The following is a 25901-nucleotide window of genomic DNA, read 5'->3' on the forward strand; positions in this document are numbered from 1 at the left end:
GTAGCGTTCCTCAGGTCCACACCTATTGAGGAAATCTGCAAGGCTGCCACGTGGTCTTCGGTTCATACTTTCACCTCCCACTACTGTCTGGACTCACTGTCCAGGAGCGATTGCCGGTTCGGCCAATCGGTTTTGCGAAATCTATTTGCTTAAATTGCCAACTTCCCTCCATCCCTTTTCAGTTAGCTTGGAGGTCACCCACATGTGAGAATATCATGCCTGCTTGTCCTGGGATAAAGCACAGTTACTTATCGTAACAGGTGTTATCCAGGGACAGCAGGCATATATTCTCACAACTCGCCCACCTCCCCGAGGTTGGCTTCTTTGCTAGTTAAGTGAACTGGAGACCACGAGGGAATGCGCCCCCTAGTGGAGCAGGAAGGCACGCATGCGTGGAGCAGCAGAGCAAACTTAAATCTTCAATCAAGTTTGCTTGAAAATGCTTCCGCATCGGGGCTCCGTAGATGACGTCACCCACATGTGAGAATATATGCCTGCTGTCCCTGGATAACACCTGTTACGGTAAGTAACTGTGCTGTCTTTCTGGGCAGAGCGGGCTAGACTAGGGATCGATTGGCTAATCGACTTCACAGATTCCTATGCTGCCTCACTGGTTCAGTAACCACTTTACTTGGCATACATTTTCTTTGTCACTTTTCTATGATGTCTTCCGGGTCACACTTGTCTATCTGCCTGTTTACTCCCTCGAAAAAGTGCAGTAAGTTTGTCAAGCAAGATCTTCCTTTGCTGACGCCGTGCTGGCTGGTGCTCATCAGTTTGTATCCGTCAACATGATCAATGATGTGGTCCTTTATCAGCGCCTCTACCATCTTTTCCGGTACCAAAGTTAGACCCACTGGTCTTTGGTTTCCCGGATCTCCCCTCGAACCTTTTTTGAAAATCGGCATAACATTCGCCACTTTCCAGTCTTCTGGAATCTTTCCTGATTTGATCGACAGATTGGCTATTAGTTGAAGCAGTTCAGCTATAACCCCTTTCAGTTCCTTGATTACCCTTGGGTGGATATGGTCAGGGCCTGGGGATTTATTGTTTTTAAGCCTATCAGTCTGCCTTCATACCTCTTCTAGGCTGACCATCAACCCTGTCAGTTTCCCATCTTCATTTCCTGTGTGTAGCATGTCGGCTATATCCTCTGAGGTAAATACAGATGCAAAAAATGTGTTCAGTTTGTCAGTGATGGCTTTGTCCTCCCTTTATTCCATGGTCATCTAACGACCCCATTGCTTCATTTGCAGGTCGTGTCCCCTTAATATATTGAAAGAATGGCTTAAAATTTTTTGCCTCCTTGGCTATTTTTTCCTCTTAGTCTCTTTTGGCCCCTCTCATCCTTATGGCACTTGCTTTGATGTTGTTTGTGCTTTTTCCAGTTTTTGTCCGTTTTTGTCCTTTTCCATTCCTTAAATGAAGCCTTCTTGTCTCTGATTGCTTCCTTCCTGCTACAGCATTGCGGAGCTCCCTCCAGACCTTGCTTTGGAGGTACAGTGCGCCAACAGTCTTCATACTCCAGGCCTTCTGCCCCTCCCTAGAGAAACCTATGACGCCAGGACCCTGGCGGGTCCCCTCCAATTCGTGGGGCAGTTTTCGGCCTTCCTTCTGGAATGGCAAATAGTAACCTCGGACCAGTGGGTTCTCGAGATGCTCAGGGAAGGCCTTCGACTACAGTTTTTCCAGCCTCCACCAGATTTCTTCCTGTCTCCTACTTTGGGAAATCCGGACAGGGCCAGCAAAGTGCGAACCATGGTGTGCAGGCAATAGAGCTTGTCCCAAAGGGAGACTTCGGCTCCGGGAAATATTCGATTTACTTCATCAGGCTAAAGAAGGACTCCGAAGATTGCAGACCTGGACTTGAAGGCAGTGAACGCCTTCCTGCAAGTTCCGCATTTCTGAATGGAAACAGTGCGTTCAATGGGGGAGCAGTGGCGCCTGGGGAGTGTTTGGCTTCCTTGGAACTCTCAAAATCGTACCTCCACATCCCGAACTTTTCCAGTCATCAGAGGTTTCTGAGCTTTCATGTTATTGGAAGGCACTTCAGTTCACTGCGCTGCCCTTCGGGTTGGTGTTGGCGCCCAGATCATTCACTGAAATCATGGTGGTGGTGGCTGCCCATCTGCATTGTGCTCGAGTGGCTGATCAAAGCTCCTTGTTTGGAGGAAGGCCGCTTGACGGTTTACCAAGTGGTGACTTTGCTGGAAAATCCCGGCTGGGTGATCATTCTCGAGAAGAGTCACCTCGAGCCGATGCAGGACTTGGAGTGCCTGGGGTTCCCTGCGGGCAGCAACCGCATGTTTCTGCCAGAATCTAGGAAGCTCAAGCTTCAGAGTGCAGTTCGGGACATGTTAGCGGCTCCAGCCCAACAGCCTGGCAATATCTGCAGGTGTTGGGTCTCATGGTGGCGACCATGTTTGGGATTCCGTGGGCAAGAGCTTGCATCCATTCTCTTCAGTTGTCCCTTCTGTTTCGGTGGCATCCTCAGTGGGATGTGCTTGGGGGTAGAGTTGCCATGGTTGGCAGCGGCCAGAGCTGTATGGTGTCGTGGTTGAACCCGGTTACTCTAAACAGAGGGCGCTCTCTGTGAGTCTTGGACTGGGTGACCCTGGCAACGGACGTGAGTCTCTCCAGCTGGGGAGCAGTTTGCCAGTCAGTGCCGGTTGTGTGTTGGTGTCGTGGTTGAACCCGGCTACTCTAAACAGAGGGCTCTCTCTGTGAGTCTTGGACTGGGTGACCCTGGCAACGGACGTGAGTCTTTCCAGCTGGGGAGCAGTTTGCCAGTCAGTAACGGTTGTGTGTTGGTGGACTGCATTGGAGAGCAGATGATCACTCAATCGACTGGAGCTTCGAGCGAGCCGACTGGCTCTGCTGCGATTTCAAGGGAGTCTCCGTGTGTTCTCATACATTGTGATGGTTGTTGCCTCTCAACCATCAGGGAGGCATGAAGAGTCCCCTGCTGAGCCTGAAGGCTCGGATGCTCTTTGCCTAGGCGGAGCAGCATCTGATGGCCTTGTCCTCGGCTCAGCCAACAGACATAAGAGAAGCTCACATTTGAACTTCGTTTCCCCCCCAGTTAGAGAACGTAAACTCAAAAGACACCATCAACACCTTTTCTCACATCAGGCAGCATTATGGGGTAAAGAGCTGAACAAAAGACCCGGCGTGGATAACTAAAGAAGTGAAGAAAGTGATAGGTGATAAGAAGAATTCATTCAAGAAATGGAAAAAGGGCAAAAATGAGGAAAACTGGAAAGAACATAGGAAGTATCAAAAAGAATGTCACCTCATGGTCAGAAAAGCCAAAAGAGAATATGAAGAGAGGCTAGCCAGGAAAGCACAAAATTTCAAACCAGATATGTTAAAGGGAAGCAGCCGGCTAGGGAGGAGGTGGGACTGCTGGATGACGGAGATAGGAAGGGAGTGGTGAAGGAGGAGAAAGAAGTGGCGGAAAGACTAAACATGTTCTTTTCGTCAGTATTTACAAAAGAAGACACATCCAACATATCAGAACCTGAACAAATCTTCAAAGGAGACCAAGCAGAAAAATTAACATCCATGGCAGTAAGCCTTGAGGACGTACACAGGCAGATATAAAAATTAAAAACTGACAAATCGCCAGGCCCGGATGGAATCCACCCTAGAGTATTGAAGGAACTAAAGGAGGAAATAGCGGAACTACTACAGCAGGTTTGTAATCTATCCCTGAAAACAGGCGTGATCCCGGAGGATTGGAAGATAGCTAATGTTACGCCCATCTTTTAAAAGGGATCGAGAGGTGACCCGGGGAGCTACAGACTGGTGAGTCTGATCTCGGTTCCGGGGAAAATGGCGGAAGCGCTGATAAAAGATAGCATCGAGGAGCATCTAGAGAGACATAAACTTATGATAACAAGCCAACATGGCTTCTGCAAGGGAAGATCGTGCCTGACGAACTTATTGCACTTCTTCGAAGGAATTAACAAACGGATGGACAAAGGGGACCCCATAGACACTGTATACTTAGACTTCCAAAAAGCCTTTGATAAGGTACCCCATGAACGCCTACTTCGGAAACTAAAGAACCATGGGGTGGAAGGAGACGTACAGACGGATCAGGAATTGGTTGGCGGGCAGGAAGCAGAGGGTAGGAGTGAAGGGCCACTACTCGGACTGGAAGAAGGTCACAAGTGGTGTTCCGCAGGGGTCGGTGCTTGGACCGCTGCTATTCAATGTATTTATAAATGATTTAGAAATAGGGACGAAGAGCGAAGTAATAAAATTCACAGATGACACCAAGCTATTTAATGGGGCTAGGAATAAAGAGGACTGTGAGATTTACAAAGGGACCTGAACAAACTAGGGGAGTGGGCGATGAGATGGCAGATGAAGTTCAGTGTAGAGAAATGTAAAGTCCTACACATAGGAAATAGAAACCCGAGGTACAGCTACACGATGGGAAGGCTGTTATTGAGTGAGAGTACCCAAGAAAGGGACTTGGGGTAATAGTTGACATGACAATGAAGCCGTCGGCACAATGCGCAGTGACTGCTAAGAAAGCGAATAGAATGCTAGAAATAATCAAGAATGGTATTACAAGCAGAACGAGAGAAGTTATCCTGCCGTTGTATCGGGCGATGGTGCATCCGCATCTGGAGTACTGCGTCCAATATTGGTTGCCGTACCTAAAGAAGGATATGGCAATACTCGAGAGGGTTCAGAAGAGAGCGACACGTTTGATAAAAGGTATGGAAAACCTTTCATACGCTGAAAGATTAGAGAGACTGGGGCTTTTTTTGCTGGAGAAGCGTAGACTTAGAGGGGATATGATTGAGACTTACAAGATCACAAAGGGCATAGAGAAAATGGAGAGGGACAGATTCTTCAAACTTTCGACAACTACAAGAACGAGAGGGCATTTGGAAAAATTAAAAGGGGACAGATTCAGAACCAATACTAGGAAGTTCTTCTTCACCCAACGGGTAGTGGACACCTGGAACGCGCTTCCAGAGGGTGTGATAGGGCAGAGTACGGTATTGGAGTTCAAGAAGGAATTGGACAATTTTCTGAAGGAAAAGGGGATAGAAGGGTATAGATAGAGGGCTACTATACAGGTCCTGGACCTGATGGACCGCCGCGTGAGTGGACTGCTGGGCATGATGGACCTCTGGTCTGACCCAGCATAGGCACTTCTTATGTTCTTATGCTTCTTCTCCACATAGGCAAAGCTGAACCCTCGAACAGGGGAGCTCTTAGCACCAAAAACTGAAGACAAAAAACTCCCCCCAAAAATCAACTAAAATAAGGAAATAAGCAGAGTACAACAGAAACACTCCTTCAGGATTGAGCTGTTAACCACTATCTTTCACCTCTGTTAAGTTAAATCAATTTGTACCATCTTTTAATCTTAGTAAATCGCATAGAACTTTACGGTCCTGCGGTATATAAACTGTTATTATTATTAGGCTGGTAGACTTCCTTGGTTGTCAGATTCTGGATCTGGGAGAATGGTCCCTGTCCAGGCTAGCGTTCAAAACCATAATTTGTTGGTGGGGTCGTCCCACCTTCGATTTGATAGCGTCCTCGGGGAACCGGAAGGTGGACAAGAGGTCTGTAGCGCAGTGCTCGATGCTCTGATTCAGCTGTGGCCGGAAGGGAAACTTCTGTATGGCTTTTCCCCATAGCCTATGATAGGGCATATTCTGTGCCGGGTGGTGTCTCACGCAGGTTCGGTACTCCTAGTGGCCCTTGATTGTTCCAGCCGTCTTTGTTACGCAGACCTGGTGCAGTTGAGCTCATGGGGGGGAGGGGGGTGTCTGTTTCTTACTTGCCATCAGAGATTGCTCATGCAGGGCCCGATAGCCCTTCAAGTTTCGGACCGCTTTTTCCTTGCATCCTGGCACTTGTACGTGAGGCCTTGAGGACTAGGAGCATCTCTTCTGCTGTCATCGCCACACTTCTTGATGGCAAGAGGAATTTGATGGGGTCAGCCTCTGCAAAGGCCTAGAGGTGCTTTCCAGCTTGGTGTGCGGGGGTTCAAGTGGATCCTTTGGCCCATCAGTGGCACATGTTCTGGACTTCCTGTAGGCTGGCCTCAGGACGGGTCTGGCAGTTTCTTCTCTCCATGTCCCATTGTGGGACTATCATGTTTGGGTCCCTCTTCTCTCGGGGGTTCTCTGCCATCTTTCCCACATGTTGTACACTTTTAACGGGGGAGTGGGAGGTGGGGAGGCTGTGGCCTCCCTTGAGACTGCTGGTTCTCCGCTTACTGGCTCGTCTGCTCTATGATCCCCTGGATGGGATTTCTCAGAGACCGCTTTCCTCATTGCGGTCACTTCTGCAAGAAGAGTGTTGGAGCTTTAGACTCTCTCGTGCAGGGTTCCAAGTCTAAGGGCTGTGTTTTGCGGTCTTTGGATGTGTGATATCTCCTTTGAGATACCTGGAGGCCACGCTTCATTTTATTTTAGCGTCTTCACAGATGAGGTTTTATTTATTTATTTTTATACCATTGAGTGAATATTGACCTGGACCCCTGAAGAAGGCTTTTTGCCGAAACATGGACCATGTAGGGTCCCTATTAGACTACACGTCAGTTATTCATGAAGTGAAGATAATCTCAAATATTGAAACACACCATCCGGTGGATTACTGGATATCACATGATCATCTACTATAACATCAGAAACTTCTCATTTATAAGCATTAGGTTAAGTGGCCTCTCATTATGCGTGGATTCCTTTACCAATTTCTGGGACAGTTCTCTCTGAATAGGGTAGAGCTGACAGCTCTTAAGTAGGTATCTCCATCTGCTGGCCAAGGGGCATAAACATTCATTTTGGACTGATCAGGTTAGAGTTGAGGAAAGAATATTATAATTTATTTATTAGCAGGGAAGTTCAAAATTTCCCCATTTAACATCAGCAGAAAGTGCATGACAAAATGCAGCAAAATCTACTGTCAACCAGCTAGACAATCAACATTTTAAAAATTGTTTTAGTTGTCACATCCAAGGTAGGGAGAGGAGAAATTCTTTATAACAGTAAAACAAAGAAAATTCGCTCAACAGTTAACACATTTCACCTGAATTGTAACTTCTTAGGGCTATGGCCTTCCATCTTTTTACCAGTGAGCACATTAAACTTAGAAATGAAGTGTTCTCACATCCTGACCAGTTAAGACTCTGTGGGTTGTGTTCATCAACCAGTAGATGGTCATCTGCTGGTTGACAGATACAATCACAGATTCTGAACTGGTCTGATGGGATTAAAGGAAAAATAATGAATAGATAAGATCTAATTTCTCCATAGCTATACTTAACAATGTTTACTGTTGACTTCATCAAATATGTTTATTATTTGATGCTGTGTGTTGTAAAATATACAGTAGTTTTTTTGTGTTTTTTATATAGTAGTAGTTTTGTGTTCTAAAATTAATTTGTCATACCTTTGCTTAAATTATCTCGAACTTTCATGCTGCCACCAGTTTCTCATTAATTATATCAGAAGGGTTTGCTATATGGTTAGCTTATTTAAATAAAAGTAACATGCCAACGTCCTTTACTGTGATCAAAGATATAACTAATCCTTTGCAATATTTATCTTCTTGTTATAGTACTAAATTGTAAAAGTTCTTGTAAACTTGTCTCTTTATAATTGGGTATTTAAATAGATATGCATGTGTGGTGTGTCTTTTTAGTAACTTTATATTCTTGTCTACAGTAAACAAGAATAATGTCTTTATGCCTTCAAGCTTCTGCCAGCCTTCAGCTGGAAACTCAGACTCTGAGCCAGGTGAGCTGCATTAGTGATTTACCCACTCTATCTTACTATCTATTGTACTCTTTAATGTATCCAAGTTTAAGTTCTAGTAACACGATTTGACTCCCCAAAGAGGTCATTGCCTGATTGTTGTCTTGTGTGAGTTTATCTTTAAGGGTGTCTCTTTTTTTATTTTTTTATGCCATTCTTTAATGAGAGAGCTCTATGGAGCTACAGGGATTAACAAATTATTAAATATCCTGGTGACTAGTTGGAAACACTTTCAGTGCATCCTTAATTCTAAAAGCAGAGCAGTATTGATGGTGTTTTTCTATCAGTTTAAGCTTCTCAAGAAGCAGAAATTACTTGAATGCAGCAGTAAGAGGCTTGCTTTGAATAAGATGTGGTTAAGTTTACTTATAAATCTGTGCTTCTGCATGTTTAGAAGTAAGACTGCATTGTGCTGAAGATGAAATTCAGTGTTTCTTAGAAATATTAAAACTTATAGAGAGAATCACCATAAACAAGTAAATGGAAGCACCTTGCTGACCCAGTTGCTTTAAATACAGCACAGGTTGTAGTGTCTTCCATCCTATGATTTAAACTTGGGTAAGAAATGTCTTTCTTTATTTCAGGACAAGCAGGCAGGTATTCTCACATATGGGTGACGTCATCGACGGAGCCCGGATGCGGACGCCTCGCAAGAAGTCTTGTTTGAAGTAACTCGAAGTTTCGAGTTGCCCGCACCGCGCATGCGCGAGTGCCTTCCCGCCCAGCGCAGGGCGCGTCTCCTCGGTTCTCAGTTTTCCGCGGAGCCGAGAAGTCCATCTTTGACTCTCTGCGTTTAACTTCGTTCACTTTTGCCTTCTCTCAACCGCGGTTTATGTTTTTTTCCTCACGAATCGCTGTTTTTAGTTTATTTCTTTGATTTTAGTTTAAAAAAAAAAAATTTCTTCTTCTGTTCGTTTTCCAGGACAGGCCGCTCGGCCGCAGCCTGAAGGCTTCGATTTTGCGGTGGCTATTTTTCATTCTATGTCCCGGCCTGCCACGGGCATCAAGAGGTGTAGCAAGTGTTAGCGTATGATCTCTCTCACGGACGCTGCCTCAAGTGCCTTGGGCTGAAACATCATCCTAGGTTGTGCCTGCCTTGCTAAACACTTCAGCCTCGTGTTTTTAAGCGTCGTTGCATTTTGGTGGACAAGCTCTTCGAGATGGACTCCCGCCGAGGCTCCTTCTGCGCCTACTGCTTCCACCTCGAGCCTCATCAGATCTTCGTCGTTTGCAGCGGCTCTTGCTTCGATGTCATCTGTATCTTCCCCTGTTTCCTCAGGTCAGATAGCTCAGCAGTCGGTTCCGTCGGTGGTGATTAAAGTGTCTAAGACTCCCAGGTCGAAGCACACTCACACTACCTTGAAGGAAACTCCAGCCAAAGCAGGTGGTCCGGTTTCAGACGCGGATCCATCCTTGCCGGCTTCTTTCTAGACCATGTTAGAGAAGCAGTTTATTCAGTTCCTTACTAACATGGGATCCAAACTGCTTCCTCTTATCCAGCCTGGGCATTCAGCGGACTCCCGCGAGGTCGAGCCGCTTCCTTTGCCCCAGTCTGAACTTTCACACTCTTTGCAGGGAGCAGAGTCTCTGAGAGTGTCTGGTCTGGCATCCAAGCACGTAAAGCAAGGAGCAGATTCTTTGGCGGTGCCTCGATGAGAATCTTCACATTCTATACAAGGAGCAGAGTCTTTGAGAGTGCATCGAGGTTCCTCCACCAAGCCTCTGGAGCTTCGATCTAAAGCCTCTAGTCCTATTCATATATTGGCATTGGCTGCCCATGTCTCCGAGGCGAAATCTCCTCGATCCTCGAGATCTGGTTCCAGACACAGTTCTCACTGACATTTGAGGCCTTCATCGAGGCAACCTTTCAGGCATCGTTCTTCTTCTCACGACAGACCATCTTCCTTGAAGCCTCGATCTACTCCAACCTCGACCAGACCACTGACTCCTCACTCGAGGTCTCCGATGCCGGATCTCGAGGATGTCCCGGTCTCGATTGCCTCGTCCAAGTCACCAGGTTCCTTTGATACCTTTTTCCCTGCTGAAGCTTCATCTTTGACACAGGCTGCCTCGACGTCCTCGAGTCCTTCTCGAGGCAAAGCATTGGCAGATAAGCTATCTTTCTTGTCTTTCCTGCGACAGATGGCTGTAGACTTGGATATTCAATTAGATACTGGCTCCAAATATTCTAAGGAGTATCTCGAAGTGATGCATCTTCTTCAACCTCCGTCAGAGTCTCTTAAGCTTCCACTTCATAAGCTTTTGAATCAGACTTTTGGTCGTTGCATGGAAACACCTTTTTCCATACCGGCTGTTCAGGAAAATTGGACTCTAGGTATAAGACTGTGCATCGCAAAGGGTATGACAATTCTCAGATATCTTATCAACCCCTGCTTGTCGAGTCCTCCTTGAATAGGTCCCATCCTTCCAAGGTTTACGCCACCGTCCCTCCTGGAAGGGAAGGGAAAACTATGGACTAATTCGGACGTCGCATCTACCAGAATGCTATGATGTCCTCTTAAAGTCCTCAATTATAATTTTCAATTCATCACTTACTTTGAATTCCTTATTTCTCTTCTACCAAAGTTTTTGAATTATTTGGATACCCAAATGCATTTTGAGTTTCAGGAAGTCATTGCTTCTTTTTCTGAATTACGTCTGCATCTCTTCCAATCATCTTATGATGCCATCGAGTTATGTGCCCGAGTGGTTGCTTGCTCTGTAGCTATGCGTCGTCTTGCCTGGCTTCATACCATTGACATGGACTCTAACCTTCAAGACCGCTTGGCTAACATTCCTTGTGAGGGCAATAACCTCTTTGATGAATCCATCGATGCAGCCACCAAGAAATTATCTGACCATGAAAAATTATTTGCTTCTATAGTCAGACCTAAGCCAAAGTCAGCTACTGCCAAGCCTGCACGCACTGCTCTTATCTATCAAAGGTGTTTTGCTCCAAAGCCGGCTCCTTATATTCACCCTCCTCTGAAAAAACAGCAACCTCAGAAGCAACAGAAACCCCAACCTTCTGCTGCACCTAAGGCTTCTCAGCCTTTTTGACTGTTTACAACAGAGCATAACCTCCACCGTTCTCTCTGTCTTGTTTCCCCCTATAGGAGGTTGTCTCCATCATTTTTACAACTGATGGTCGATAATTACATCCGACCTCTGGGTGCTTACCATCATCAGGGAAGGATACTCTCTTCATTTCACTCAGGTTCCACCAGAGCTTCCTCCAAGAGAGTATCCTTCCAACCCATCCCAGACTGCCCTTCTTCTTCAGGAAGCTCAAGCTCTGCTTCGTCTCCATGCCATCGAACCAGTTCCCTTGGTACAGAAGAACCGGGGATTTTACTCTTGTTACTTCCTTGTTCTGAAGAAGACGGGCGATCTGCGACCCATTCTGGATCTCAGGGCTCTCAACAAATTTTAGTCAAAGAAAAGTTTCGAATGTTGTCCCTGGCATCTCTTTATCCCCTTCTCGAGCAGAACGACTGGTTATGCTCTCTAGATCTCAAGAAGGCCTACACTCATATCCCCATTCATCCGGCCTCCAGTCAATACCTCAGATTTAGGGTGGGGAATCTGCATTATCAATACAGAGTACTACCCTTCGGTCTGGCCTCGTCTCCCAGAGTGTTCACCAAGTGCATGGTAGTGGTAGCGGTAGCTCTCCGGAACCATGGTCTTCTGGTATTTCCCTACCTCGACGACTGGCTCATCAAAGATTCCACATCTCAAGGGGTTATTGTAGCGACCCAATGGATTACCTGGTTCCTACAAAGTTTGGGATTCGAAATCAACTTTCCCAAATCTCAACTTCAGCCCTCACAGAATCTACAATTCATTGGAGCTGTTCTGGTCACTGTCCAACTCAGAGCATTCCTTCCACAACAACGTCTGGAAGCCCTTCTTCAACTCTGTCATACAGTGTCTTCCCTCTCTTCCATCTCAGCGAGACACATGATGGTACTTCTGGGTCACATGGCCTCCACAGTACACGTGACTCCTTTTGCCAGACTTCACCTCAGAATTCCTAGGTGGACCCTGGCATCTCAATGGACGCAAGTTTGCGACCCTCCTTCTTGACACATTTCAATCACTCCTTCCTTCAAGAAGTCTCTCCGTTGGTGGATGCTCTCTTCCAATCTTTCCAGTGGGTTGCTTTTTCAAACGCCCCCTCATCAGAAGGTCCTCACCACAGACTCTTCAACCTACACTTGGGGCGCTCATCTCGATGGTCTCCGTACTCAAGGCCACTGGACCAGTACGGTTCATCAATGTCACATAAATCTGTTGGAACTCAGAGCAATTTTCAAGGCTCTCAACGCTTTTCAACATCTTCTTCGCGACCAGGTAGTCCTCATCTGGACGGACAACCAAGTTGCCATGTATTATGTCAACAAACAAGGAGGGACGGTATCTGCCTCCCTTTGTCAAGAAGCTCTAAAGGTTTGGGACTGGACAATCCACCACAACACCTTCCTCAAAGCTGTCTACATTCAAGGAGCGAAGAATTGCTTGGCGGACAACTTGAGTCATCTTCTGCAACCTCACGAATGGACTCTCCATTCCTTGCCTCTTCATCACATTTTTTCACAATGGGAAACCCCTCAGATAGACCTCTTTGCAGCTCCCCACAACTTCAAACTGCCTCAGTTCTGCTCCAGGATATATTCTCCTCACCGCCTCGAGGCAGATGCTTTTCTTCTGGAATGGACGAGTATCTTCCTCTACGCATTCCCTCCATTTCCTCTCATTCTCAAGACTGGTCAAGTTGAAGAACGATTATGCCACCATGATTCTAATCACTCCTCGGTGGCCAAGACAACCTTGGTACTCCCTTCTACTTGAACTCATTACCAGGGAGCCATACCTTCTACCAGTTTTTCCTTCTCTGCTTACACAGAGTCAAGGATCTTTGCTTCAACCCAACCTGCAGTCTCTACACCTGACAGCTTGGTACCTTTCAACGTAACTCCTCTTCAGTTTTCTCAATCTGTAAGAGATGTTTTAGAAGCTTCTAGGAAGCCTACCACTAGACGATGCTATCACCAAAAATGGATTAGATTTTCTACCTGGTGTTTTTCTCATCGTACGAAACCTCAGCATTCATCCTTATCTTCTGTTTTGGACTACCTCTTGCACTTAACCAATTTTGGCCTCAAGTCTACATCTATCCGAGTCCATCTCAGTGCAATTGCGGCTTTCCATCAGCCTATTGAAGGGATACCCCTCTCTGCTCATCCAGTGGTTTCCAAATTCATGAAAGGACTCTTCAATGTTAAACCTCCTCTCAAACCTCCTCCTGTGGTTTTGACCTCAATGTTGTCCTTACTCAACTCATAAAGCCTCCATTTGAAGCAATTCATAAGGCTCATCTGAAGTATCTCACTTGGAAAGTGGTGTTTCTTATAGCCCTCACTTCTGCTCGAAGAATCAGTGAACTGCAAGCTTTAGTTACTGACCCACCATTCACTGTGTTCCATCATGACAAGGTGGTTCTTCGTACTCATCCTAAATTCCTACCTAAAGTGGTCTCGGAATTTCATCTCAACCAATCCATCGTACTTCCAGTGTTTTTTTCCAAAGCCTCATTCTCATCCTGGAGAATCAGCTCTTCATACTCTGGACTGTAAACGTGCTTTGGCCTTCTACTTGGAACGCACCAAACCACACAGAACTGCTCCTCAACTTTTTGTTTCCTTTGATCCAAATAAGTTGAGCCATCCTATTTCTAAGGGTACCATCTCCAACTGGATGGCGGCTTGTATCTCTTTCTGCTATGCCCAGGCTGGATTACTCCTTCACAGTAAAGACACAGCCCATAAAGTCAGAGCAATGGCAACTTCAGTAGCTTTCCTCAGATCAACACCTATTGAGGAAATTTGTAGAGCTGTTACTTGGTCCTCGGTTCATACCTTCACTTCTCACTATTGTCTGGATACTTTCTCCAGACGGGATGGACAGTTTGGCCAAACAGTATTACAAAATTTATTCTCCTAAATTGCCAACACTCCTACCATCCCATTCTGGTTAGCTTGGAGGTCACCCATATGTGAGAATACCTGCCTGCTTGTCCTGGGACAAAACACAGTTACTTACCGTAACAGGTGTTATCCAAGGACAGCAGGCAGCTATTCTCACAACCCACCCACCTCCCCTGGTTGGCTTCTCTGCTAGCTATCTGAACTGAGGAGACGCGCCCTGTGCTGGGCGGGAAGGCACTCGCGCATGTGCGGTGCGGGCGACTCGAAACTTCGAGTTTCTTCAAGCAAGTCTGCTTGTGAGACATCCGTGTCCGGGTTCCGTCGATGACGTCACCCATATGTGAGAATAGCTGCCTGCTGTCCCTGGATAACACCTGTTACGTTAAGTAACTGTGCTTTATCGTCCCTCCAGACCAGTGCAGAAACCGATACTTATAACGCACCTCTACCAGCAGGTGGAGACTGAGACACTAACTTTTGGCTGTAGTATAAGTGGGTTGTGCAGTCCCAAGTACAATTAGTCTATTCTCAGTCTCCAGCAGGTGGAGGTGAAAAGCCTGTGCAGTCTTTCCCTGGTTTAGTGTAGGGTTGTTGGATTTTGGTTAGTGGCCTTCTGGTCCCTGTTTGTGGTGCCAGATTGAGCTTGGGGTCCCTTTTGGGGGTCCGTCTGACCTCGGAGGTGCCACACTCAACTAGTCGAGTCCCTTCACCAATATCGTCCACCTCACCAAATTTTTACTTTAGAGGTGCCTCGGCTTTAAGCCTTGCCACCAAATACAGGCAAAGAATATAGCTTTGAGAGCCAGTGCGTCAGTTCACTTGTAAATGAAAGTTGTATTAAAAGAAAAAAAGTCCTGAGGCTGTGCCGGTCTGAAGGGAAACTTTCAATTGAGGTTAATTGACTTTTACTGTTAACCAGCACTTTATTTTGATGTGTAGTGGTTTTTGCAATTAGCACTTTTAAGAATCTTGAAAGTGCTTATTTTGCTCCAGACACGTGGTTGATGCGGCTGGTGTGTGCATGATGTGCACTGGTCGCCGCGAAGGGTAATCCTCATCGGCTTTGGGTGCTGGCGAGCAGGGTTACCCTTCATGTGTGCACTGCTCGTCGGCAGCAGACAGTGGGCTTCCCCTCTGTCCATACAGAGATTTTCTCAGTCGCCGACGGTTAGGGAAATAAGGTTTCCCTTACCACCGATAGTGCTGGGGACTCCCTTTTTGTTGCTGTCAACTTGCCTGCTTTAGCGGCTGGGTCTGTTCAGGCCTCTGCCGCTACAGTCCTTGGGGGAGCCTTTTTGGTGGGTTTTTCGCCTGTTTTGGTGGGAAGCTCCGCCATCCTGCCTGTGGCCTCAGGTGTGACCTTCCTCCTATCTTAGTGAGACAGGTACAGGTTTGCAATATTTCTCCTGCCTTGGCAGTGAGACCTTTTTTGCCACAAGGAGGTTTGGTCCCTGATTTTGTTTCAGCCATGTACAAGGCATACTTATAGGCGGCTGGGGGCCTGTTTCTTCTCTGGGGGTCTCTGGTTTTTCAAGGAGGGGCTTTTGCCTTCTCTGTCTACCCCCGTTTAGCTCTTCTTGGTGTCTGCTCCTGCCCAGTCCCCCCCCCCATCTTTGTCCAAGAGGCTGCGGGTCTCGTGTGATGAAGATTTTTTTGTTTGAAGATGCTTTTCGCCTGATAGGACTTGGACCCTTTGTTGGATCCCCAATATCCTCTCGGGGGTGCGAATTATGTGGACATGTGTTTTGCAGAGTTGCCAGCTTGCGAGGATGCATTGGTGGTGCACATTTTTCACCAGGAAGAGCTGCAGGATCTTATTCTTCAGGTTTCATCAGTTTTGTGCTTTGTGGAGGACATCTAGTTTCAGGGGAACTGGTCGGCCTCCCGTTCTTTTCCATTTCTTGAGGATATTCGGAATGTAGTGCATGCACAGTGGAAGACTCCGGATGCGCCTTTTTGCATGGCGCAGTCCATGGCTCATATTTTTCCCATTCCTGATGGGGATAGGGATACCTTTACCTCTCATGTAGTCGATGCGGTGGTCTCGGCTATCATGCGTAGGCATATAAGATCATAAGAATAGCCTTACTGGGTCAGACCAATAGTCCATCAGACCAATAGTCCATCAAGCCTGTTCTCACAGTGGACAATCCAGGCCACTAATACCTAGCCAAAACCCAAGATGTAGCGATATTCCATGCTACCGATACAGGGCAAGCAGTGACTTCCCCCATGTCTTTCACAGTAACAGACTATGGACTTTTCCTTCAGGAACTTATCCAAACCTTTCTTAAACCAGATAAGCTATCTGCTCTTACTACATCCTTTGACAATGTGTTCCAGAGCTTCACTATTCTCTGAGTGAAAAAAAATTTCCTCCAATTGGTTTTAAAAGTATTTCTCTGTAACTTCGAGTGTCCCCTAGTCTATGTAATTTTTGATGGAGTGAAAAATCGATCCACTTGTACCTGTTCTACTCCACTCAGGATTTTGTAGACTTTAATCATATCTTCCCTCAGCCGTTTCGTTTCCAAGCTGAATAGCCCTAACTGTTTTAGTCTTTCCTCATACAAGAAGAGTTCCATCCCCTTTACCATCTTGGTTACTCTTCTTTGAACCTTTTCAAGCGCCACTATATCTTTCTTGAGATAAGGAGACCAGATGAGGTCGCACCATGGAGTGATACAGGGGCATTATAACATTCTTAGTCTTGTTAACCATCCCTTTTTTAATAATTCCTAGCATCCTATTTGCTTTTTTGGCCGCCGCTGCACATTAGGCGGAAGATTAATCGTATTGTTTACTATGACACCTAGATCCTTTTCTTGTGCCCTAATCCCCAAGGTGGACCTTAGCATCCAGTAACTGTGATTCAGGTATTCTTCCCAATGTGCATCACTTTGCATTTGTCCACATTAAATTTCATCTGCCATTAGGATGCCCAGTCTTCCAATTTCCTAAGGTCCGCCTGCAATTTTTCACAATCTGCATGGGTTTTAACAACTTTGAACAGTTTAGTGTCATGTGCAAATTTAATCACCTCGCTTGTTGTTCCAATTTCCAGATCCCCTTCTACTCCACTCAGGATTTTGTAGACTTCAAACATATCTTCCCTCAGTCGTCTCTTTTCCAAGCTGAAGAGCCCTAACCTTTTTAGTCTTTCCTTTATCATCTTGGTTGCTCTTCTTTGAACCTTTTCTAATGTCGTTATATCTTTCATGAGAAAAGGAGACCAGAATTGAACACAATACTCCAGGTGAGGTCGCGCCATGGAGCGATAAAGGGGCATTATAACATGTTTAGTCTTGTTAACCATCCCTTTTTTAATAATTCCTACTTTGCTGGCTGTCACTGCACATTGGGTGGAAGGTTTCATCATATTGTATATGATGACACCCAAATACTTTTCTTGAGTGCTAATCCCCAAGGTGGACCCTAGTATCTAGTAACTATGATTCAGTTTATTCTTTCCAATGTCCATAATTTTGCATTTGTCCACATTAAATTTCATCTGCCATTTGGATGCCCAGTCTTCCAATTTCCTAAGGTCTGTCTGTAATTTTTCACAATCCACATGCGTTTTAACAACTCTGAACAGTTTGGTATCATCTGCAAATTTAATCACCTCACTCATCGTTCCAATTTCCAGATCACTTATAAATAAGTTAAATAGCACCAGTCTCAGTATAGATCCCTGCTGCACTCCACTATTTACTGTCCTCCATTGAGAAAAATTACTATTTAACCCTACCTTCTGTTTTCTATCCAATAACCAATTCCTAATCCACAACTGAACTTTGCCACCTATCCCATGACTTTTTAATTTTCTCAGGAGCCTCTCGTGAGGAACTTTATCAAAAGCTTTCTGAAAATCTAGATATACTATATCAACTGGCTCACCTTTATCCACATGTTTATTCACACCTTCAAAGAAATCAAGCAGATTTGTGAGGCAAGATCTCCCTCGTCTGAACCAATGCTGACTCCGTCTCATTAAATCATGTTTGTCTAAGTGTTGCACAATTTTATTTTTTATAATCGTTTATAGCATTTTCCCTGGCACCGAAGTGAGGCTTACCGGTCTGTAATTTCCAGGATCTCCCCTGGAGCCCTTTTTAAAAATTGGTGTAACATTGGCCACCCTCCAATCTTCAGGTACTACAGAAAATTTTAGTGACAGGTTCCAGATCACTAATAGCAGATCAGCAATTTCATTTTTGAGTTCTTTTAATACCCTGGGAATGGTGCCGGTGGAAGGCGGTTCGACATTGGAGTCTGTTCTTAAGCAAAGTTTTGACCTAGCTGCCTTGGCAGTCCAGGTGGCGATTTGTAGTGGTCTGGTAGCCCGGTCTTGTTTAGGTGGTCTGAACGAGTCCTTGGTGGATCAGTAGGATGCTAAAATTGAGCTTGGTGTTTCTTATCTCTCAGATGCCATGTATGATCTTTTGCGGGCTTTGGCCAAGTCCATGGCTCTTGGAATGGCTTCTCGCCATACCCTGTGGCTTTGAAGTTGGTCAGCGGATTGCGGTGTCTAAGGCTAAGCTTAGTAAGTTTCCTTTTCGAGGCTCTTTCCTGTTTTGGGTGGAGTGCCCAATGACTCCTTGCTGGCCCTTCCCCTGTTTGTGGGAGTTTTACCAGGGGTGGGCTGAGATCAGTGGGTCCTGGAAGTGATTCGGACAGCTATGCTCTGAAGTTTTCCGGGGTCTTGCAAGATCATTTCCTCTCTCCCCCTTGTCAGGCGGCTTGGAAAAAGCAGACTTTTCATCAGATGCTGCAAAGGTTGCTTGACCTCCAAAGCAGTGGTTCCAGTGCTTCCTCAGGAGTGTCACACCAGCAGGTATTCCATTTATTTTGTGGTACCCATGAAAGAGGGATCTTTTCAGCCCATTTTTGTAAGGGATCAACTGGGTGCTCCAGTTGTCATCTATTCGCATGGATACTCTGAGATCCGTCATTCTTGCCGTCCAGCCTGGAGAACTTCTGACATCGCTCGACCTGACAGAGGCCTTCTTGCATGTTCCGATATGGGCCTCCCATCAGTGGTTCCTTCGCTTTATGATTTTGGGAAATCAATATCAGTTTTGTGTGCTTCCTTTTGGTCTGGCCATGGCTCCTCAGACTTTCACCAAGATTATGGTGGTGGTGGTGGTGGTGGTAGCGGCCTTGTGCAAGGAGGGCATTCTGATTCATCCCTATCTAGACGACTGGTTGATTCTAGCAAAATCCTTTCAGGAAAGCTCCCGGGTTACATCTCAGTTGTGGAGTTCCTGCAACTGCTGGGATGGGTGGTCAACTTGTCCAAAAGCCGGTTGACTCCATCTCTGTGCCTGGAGTATCTGGGGGTTCTCTTCAACACCAGCTTGGGGAGAGTCTTTCTTCCAGAGGCCCAAGTTAATCTCAGATTCACTTTCTGACGGCTTGTTGGTGTCCCCGGACACATGATTTTCTCCAGCTCTTGGGGTTGATAGCAACCTCCTTGGATGTGGTCAGGTGGGCTCGGGCCCCCTACATTATGCTCCTCTTTGGCGGTGGTCGCTTCAGACACGATCTGGATTTTCCCGTTCCTCTTTAGGGGTTAGTTTGTCACAGCCTCCTCTGGTGGCTCCGCTTTTCCAATCTGGTGCAGGGAGTAAGTCTGGATCAGCCTCGGTGGACAGTGCTTCTCACAGACACCAGTCTCCTTGGTTGGGGAGCTCAATGTCTCAGTCGCTCTGCTCAGGGCAGCTGGTCTTCGGAGGAGGTGTCCTGGTTGATCAATGTTCTGGAGACCAGAGCCATCTGGTTGGCGTTACTAGCTTTCCAGACATTGCTGAAGGAGAAATCAGTTCAGGTTCTCTCGGACAATGCCACAGCGGTGGCTTACGTCAATTGTCAGGGGGAACCAAGAGTCGTCTGGTGCCGCAGGAGGCATCTGTGCTTATGGATTAGGCAGAGGCTCATCTTCTGGACATCTCGGCTTTCCACATTGTGGGAGTGGAGAACATCCAGGCGGACTTCCTTGGTCGTCATGTGCTGGATCTTGGCGAGTGGTGTCTCGGTCCCGCAGCCTTTGAGTTGATTGTGCAGGCCTTTCATGGACCTGATGGCCACGAGTGTCAATGCCAAAGTGTCCTGGTTCTTCAGTTGGTGCCGAGATTACCAGGCCGAGGATCTGGCAGCTATGGTGCAGCCTTGGCTGATTGCTGGCCTCCTGTATGTTTTTCCCCTGTGGCCGATGGTGGGCAGATTCTTTCTTCACATTGCTCGACACGCTGGCCGTGTGATGCTGGTGGCTCCGGATTGGCCCAGGCACACGTAGTACACACATCTACATAGTAACATAGTAGATAACGGCAGATAAAGACTCGAATGGTCCATCCAGTCTGCCCAACCTGATTCAATTTAAATTTTTAAATTTTTTCTTCTTAGCTATTTCTGGGCAAGAATCCAAAGCTTTACCCTGTACTGTGCTTGGGTTCCAACTGCCGAAATCTCTGTTAAGACTTACTCTAGCCCATCTACACCCTCCCAGCCATTGAAGCCCTCCCCAGCCGATCCTCCACCAAACGGCCATATACAGACATAGACCGTGCAAGTCTGCCCAGTACTGGCCTTAGTTCAATATTTAATCTTATTTTCTGATTCTAGATCCTTTGTGTTCATCCCACGCTTCTATGAACTCAGTCACAGTTTTAATCTCCACCACCTCTCTCGGGAGCGCATTCCAGGCATCCACCACTCTCTCCGTAAAGTAGAATTTCCTAACATTGCCTTTGAATCTACCACCCCTCAACCTCAAATTATGTCCTCTGTTTTTACCATTTTCCTTTCTTTGAAAAAGATTTTGTTCTACGTTAATACCCTTCAAGTATTTGAATGTCTGAATCATATCTCCCCTGTCTCTCCTTTCCTCTAGTGTATACATATTCAGGGCTTCCAGTCTCTCCTCATACGTCTTCTGGCGCAAGCCTCCTATCATTTTCGTCGCCCTCCTCTGGACCGCCTCAAGTCTTCTTACGTCCTTCGCCAGATACGGTTTGTCTTCTCGTGGCAGATCCTCTTCCATTGCTCCCCCTTGCCCTACTTTCTGATTTGGTCCATTCCAATGTTCGATCCGGGTCCCTTTTGTCTTGCAGCTTGGCTCTTGAAAGGAACCCCTTAGTAAGAAAGGTTATTCAGATAAGATGATCTCCATCCTTTTGGATTTTTGGAAATTTTCCATCTCTCGGGCCTATGTGCGAGTTTGGTGTCTTTTTTGAGGAGTGGTGTTCCGCGCATGATGTGGTTCCTTTTTGTGCTTCTTTGCCTCACATCTTTGAGTTCTTGCAGGATTGCCTGGACAGGGGCCTGGCCTGGTCCTCCCTCCAGATTAAGCTTGCGGTTTGTTGCATGGTCGGCGTTTTACCTCATCTCTGGATGTGATTCGTTTCTTGAGAGCGGCAAAATTGTTCCTGCCTCCAGTGCGGCCTTCGGCTCCTGTCTAGGATCTTAATCTAGTGCTCTCCATGCTTGTTCGTCCTCCTTTCGAGCCTGTGGGTTCCTGCACATTGAAGGACCTTACTCTTAAGATGGTGTTCCTGGTGACCATTACTTTCGCGAGACATATTTCCAAATTGCAGACCTTTTCATCTAGGCCTCCCTTTCTGGAGTTCTCTAGAGAGCGGCTAATGCTGCTGACGGTTCCCTCTTTTCTACCGAAGGTGGTTTTGCCTTTTCATGTCAACCAGTCCATGGTCCTTTTGGTCTTGGGTAGTCGGGAGGGCTCTAGGGAGCAGAGACAGTTGCACAGATTGGATGTCCGTAAGGTCCTTCATACTTATATTCAGTGGACCCAGGAGTTCTGTCAGTCAGATCATCTTTTCGTCCTGTTAACCAGTCCTCATAAGGGGGACGGTGCTTCCAAGGCTACTATTGTGCGTTGGATCAAGGAGGCTATCGCTTTGGCGTACCTTCTCCAAAAGAAGCCTTTTCCGGATTTTCTCAAGGATCATTCCACTTGGGGACAGGTGGCTTTTTGGGGCTGAGTCTTCTTTTGTGCCTCTGGTGAATATCAGGTAAAGCTGCGGTTTGGTCTTCACTCCATTCTTTTGTGCGACACTACCTTGTGGTTGTTCAGGTGTGTCGGGACGCGGTGTTCGGTTAGTGTGTTTTTGTGGTAGCCCTTCAAGGGTACTGATTTGGTACGTCTTATCAGTGTCTCTGCCTGTCTGGAGGGATGATAAAGAAGGAGAAATTAGGTTCTTATTTGCTCATTTTCTTTCTTTTAGGCCCTCCAAACCGGCACAGATCTCGCCCTGTCGCGTTTATTCGGTGTTTTTGCATGAAGAGTACAGTTTTTTCTGCGATGTCTTTTAGTTGGGTTTGTTGGGGGATATTATAAGAACAGCAGTGTTTGTTTCATCTGGTGAGCTGTGGGGATGTTTTTGAAGGCTCTTTTTCTAATCAATATCCAACAGTATTTCTCTACATTGGTTGCTGTTTTCCTTCTGGGAGTGCTGTTGCTTTTTATAGTTCATAGTTGTTAGTTTTTCTTAGCTGTTCATCAGACTGATTGTATTTGGCACTGTACAACCCACTTATACTACAGCCAAAAGTTAGTGTCCCAGTCTCTATCTGCTGGTAGAGGTGTGTTATAACCCATCAGTTTCTGTGCCGGTCTGGAGGGACTAAAAGGAAGAAAATTAGCAGGTAAGAACCTAATTTCTCCTTACTCCACATTAAGGCTGCTGCTGAGCATGCAGCTCTGACTGTCCTTTTGAGGAAGCTCCTGATGTGTAAAACATTGCAAGTATTAGGGGTGACACTTTTGCAATACGGTTAACACTTTATTATGTGTTGGTCATTATTAGGAAGCAACCATGGATTTTTAGCATTCAGTGTAAAGATACTTGAAATGTTTTTCTAATAATTATTTGCAGAAAAAGTGTGCGAGTCTTTTGTTGCTACATCTGCTGGTAGTTCTTGTACTATGTGCATAAGAACATAAGAATAGCCTCACTGGGTCAGACCAATAGTCCATCAAGCCCAGTAGCCCGTTCTCACGGTGGCCGATCCAGGTCACTAGTACCTGGCCAAAACCCAATGAATAGCAATATTCCATGCTACCGATCCAGAGCAAGCAGTGGCTTACCCCATATTTGTGTCTGTGATATCTGTTTGTGTCTGTGGTCTCTGTAGGGATAATTATTTCTGTTTTTAGAGGAAAAGAGCAGCGTATTCCGGCTCAAGCCTCCAACACTTATCCATGGTCAAGCCCCAAGTGCAGGTGAGTGTTTGGAGGAAGGGGAACAAATTCTATCATTTAACTCATAAAGCAGTAGCATTATTGGAACTATTTTTCGCAAGTTAAATAGGAGGATGGATTTTAGTAAGATGTTATGTGATTAATATTTTTTGTCTCTACTTCTCTGCTTAGGTAAAATATTTTGGAAATGTAAAAGCTCCATAATGTAGCTATTACAGATTTAAGTAAATATATATATTATCTGACGCTAAGCTCTTAGTTGCTTGCCACAGAGCCACCTTTTTCTATCACCAACCCTGCAGAATTTTAAAAACAAGAAAATCAAATTTTCAAAGGGAATATCTGAGTTTCTGCAAACTTTTAAATGCCTGGTACTTACAAATTTTTGACTCCTGAAGAATGTTTGAGAGTATATTGGTAGTTGGGGACCACAGCAGTGGGAACAGGAGAAATGACTTTGCAATATAAAAATTTGTAATAAATTGAATTGCCTGACTATTGTATGTGTTGTTTATTTGTGTGTGTGCATTAGGCTTTTGCAATGAGATTTGATGGTACCACTTCTTGGTTTGAAATATTGTTGTATTTTTAACTGTATTTTATACTTCACTTCAGACACCCAGTTTAGAGGCACATATTTTTAAATATACCGTATATACTCGAATATAACTGGGATTTTTGGGCAATGAGCGAGCGAGCGACCAGGTTAGTAGCGGGACAGGAGCGCAGAAAACTCGCTCCTGCCCACTACACCTTTGGATCACCAGGGATTCCAGCGGCAGAGGAGGGTACGATGGACAGGGCGAGGGAGGACAGGGTGGCGAGCCTGGGATGGATGGAGGGAGGGAAGGGGGCTGCGTGCAGTGCCTGGTAGGTAGGGGGCTGGGTACAGAGCCTGACAGGAGAGGGAGGGGGCTCTGGGTACAGAGCCTGGCAGGGCACTTGAATATTAAGCTGCCCGACTTATATTTGAGTCAACCATTAAGAACATAAGAACATAAGCAGTGCCTCCGCCGGGTCAGACCATAGGTCCATCTTGCCCAGCAGTCCGCTCCCGCGGCGGCCCAGACAGGTCACGACCTGTCCAAATCACCAGAAGGGGCCCCCATGCCACCTTGGTTTCCTATTGAGTCCTATCTTCCCATCAAAGTCCTAGCCCTCCGGTCTTGCACATGCACGACCTGGTCGGGTTTCTATACTTATTTTCTGGTTAGCTTTCTCAGTATCCCACGATCCCTTTATCCCTCAGGAATCCGTCCAGTCTCTGTTTGAATCCATGTACCGTACTCTGCCCAATCACGTCCTCCGGTAGCGCATTCCAAGTGTCCACGACCCTTTGGGTGAAAAAAAACTTCCTTGCATTCGTTTTGAACCTATCTCCCTTCAGTTTCTCCGAATGCCCCCTCGTACCTGTTGTCCCCTTCAGCCTGAAGAATCTGTCCCTATCCACCCTCTCTATGCCCCTCATGATCTTGAAGGTCTCTATCATATCACCCCTGAGCCTCCTTTTTTCCAGAGAGAAGAGCCCCAGCCTATCCAACCTCTCGGCATATGGGCAGTGTTCCAGCCCTCTTACCAGTTTCGTTGCTCTCCTTTGGACTCTCTCGAGTACCGCCATGTCCTTCTTGAGGTACGGCGACCAATATTGAACGCAATATTCCAGATGCGGACGCACCATCGCTCGATACAGTGGCAAGATGACTTCCCTCGTCCTGGTTGTTATGCCCCTTTTTATGATGCCCAGCATCCTGTTGGCTTTTTTTGAGGCCGCTGCGCACTGTGCAGATGGCTTCAGTGATGCATCCACCAGCACTCCCAAGTCTCTCTCAAGACTGCTTTCTCCCAACAATGCCCCCCCCAATTTGTAGTTGAACAACGGGTTTTTTTTCCCTATATGCATGACCTTGCATTTTTCCACGTTAAAGCGCATTTGCCATTTGTTCGCCCAGTCTTCCAGCTTGTCTAGGTCCCTTTGCAGGTCCTCACACTCCTCCCTGGAGCTAACTCTGCCGCACAGTTTGGTATCGTCTGCAAATTTTATAACCTCGCACTTTGCCTCCTTTTCCAGGTCATTGATAAATATGTTGAAGAGTAACGGCCCCAGCACCGATCCCTGCGGCACACCGCTCGTGACTCCCCGCCAGTCAGAATATTGGCCCTTCACTCCGACCCTCTGCAGTCTACCCGACAACCAGTGCTCTATCCATCGGTGCACATCCCCTCCCACCCCGTGGTTCCACAGCTTCCTAAGCAGCCTTTCATGTGGCACCTTGTCGAAAGCCTTTTGAAAATCGAGGTAAATGATGTCGATGGGTTCCCCATTGTCCACCCGACTGCTTATTCCCTCAAAGAAGTACAGAAGGTTCGTTAAGCATGACCTTCCCTTACAGAATCCGTGCTGGCTTGTTCTCAGTAGGCCATTTCTCTTAATGTGCTCGCAAATGCCGTCCTTTATCATAGCTTCCACCATCTTCCCTATAATTGAAGTCAGGCTCACCGGCCTGTAGTTCCCGGGGTCACCCCTCGATCCCTTTTTGAAGATAGGTGTGACATTCGCCAATTTCCAGTCCTCTGGTACCTCTCCAGTTTTCAAGGATAGGTTACAAACATGCTGGATTGTGCCTGCTATTTCTTGTCTTAGCTCCTTCAGAACCCTCGGGTGGATCCCGTCCGGACCCGGTGATTTGCCGCATTTTAACCTGTCTATCTGTTTGAGGACATCCTCCTTACTTACCTCTATGTGCTCCAATTTCTCAGCCTGTTCCCCACTCATGAGCTCCTCTGAGTCCGGTATATTAGATGTGTCTTCTCTCGTGAAAACCGACGAGAAGAACGTGTTCAGCCTCTCAGCTACCTCTTTATCCTCTTTAATCACTCCCCTCCTATCCCCATCGT

The 25901-nt window shown here is 46.4% G+C and overlaps 1 protein-coding gene across 4 annotated transcripts in view; it reads left to right on the plus strand.

Annotated features, from left to right (window-relative positions):
• Positions 1 to 25901, plus strand: part of RANBP3 (RAN binding protein 3) — a 413886-nt gene that overhangs the window by 122940 nt on the left and 265045 nt on the right. For all 4 annotated transcript variants that reach the window (XM_033955562.1, XM_033955564.1, XM_033955563.1 and 1 more), the window contains 2 exons: positions 7704 to 7775; positions 22962 to 23027. In XM_033955562.1, the coding sequence (XP_033811453.1) occupies positions 7704 to 7775; positions 22962 to 23027 (138 nt within the window). The remainder of the gene's footprint in view (positions 1 to 7703; positions 7776 to 22961; positions 23028 to 25901) is intronic.

The sequence above is a fragment of the Geotrypetes seraphini genome, chromosome 8 (assembly GCF_902459505.1).
Source record: "Geotrypetes seraphini chromosome 8, aGeoSer1.1, whole genome shotgun sequence".
NCBI lineage: Eukaryota > Metazoa > Chordata > Amphibia > Gymnophiona > Dermophiidae > Geotrypetes > Geotrypetes seraphini.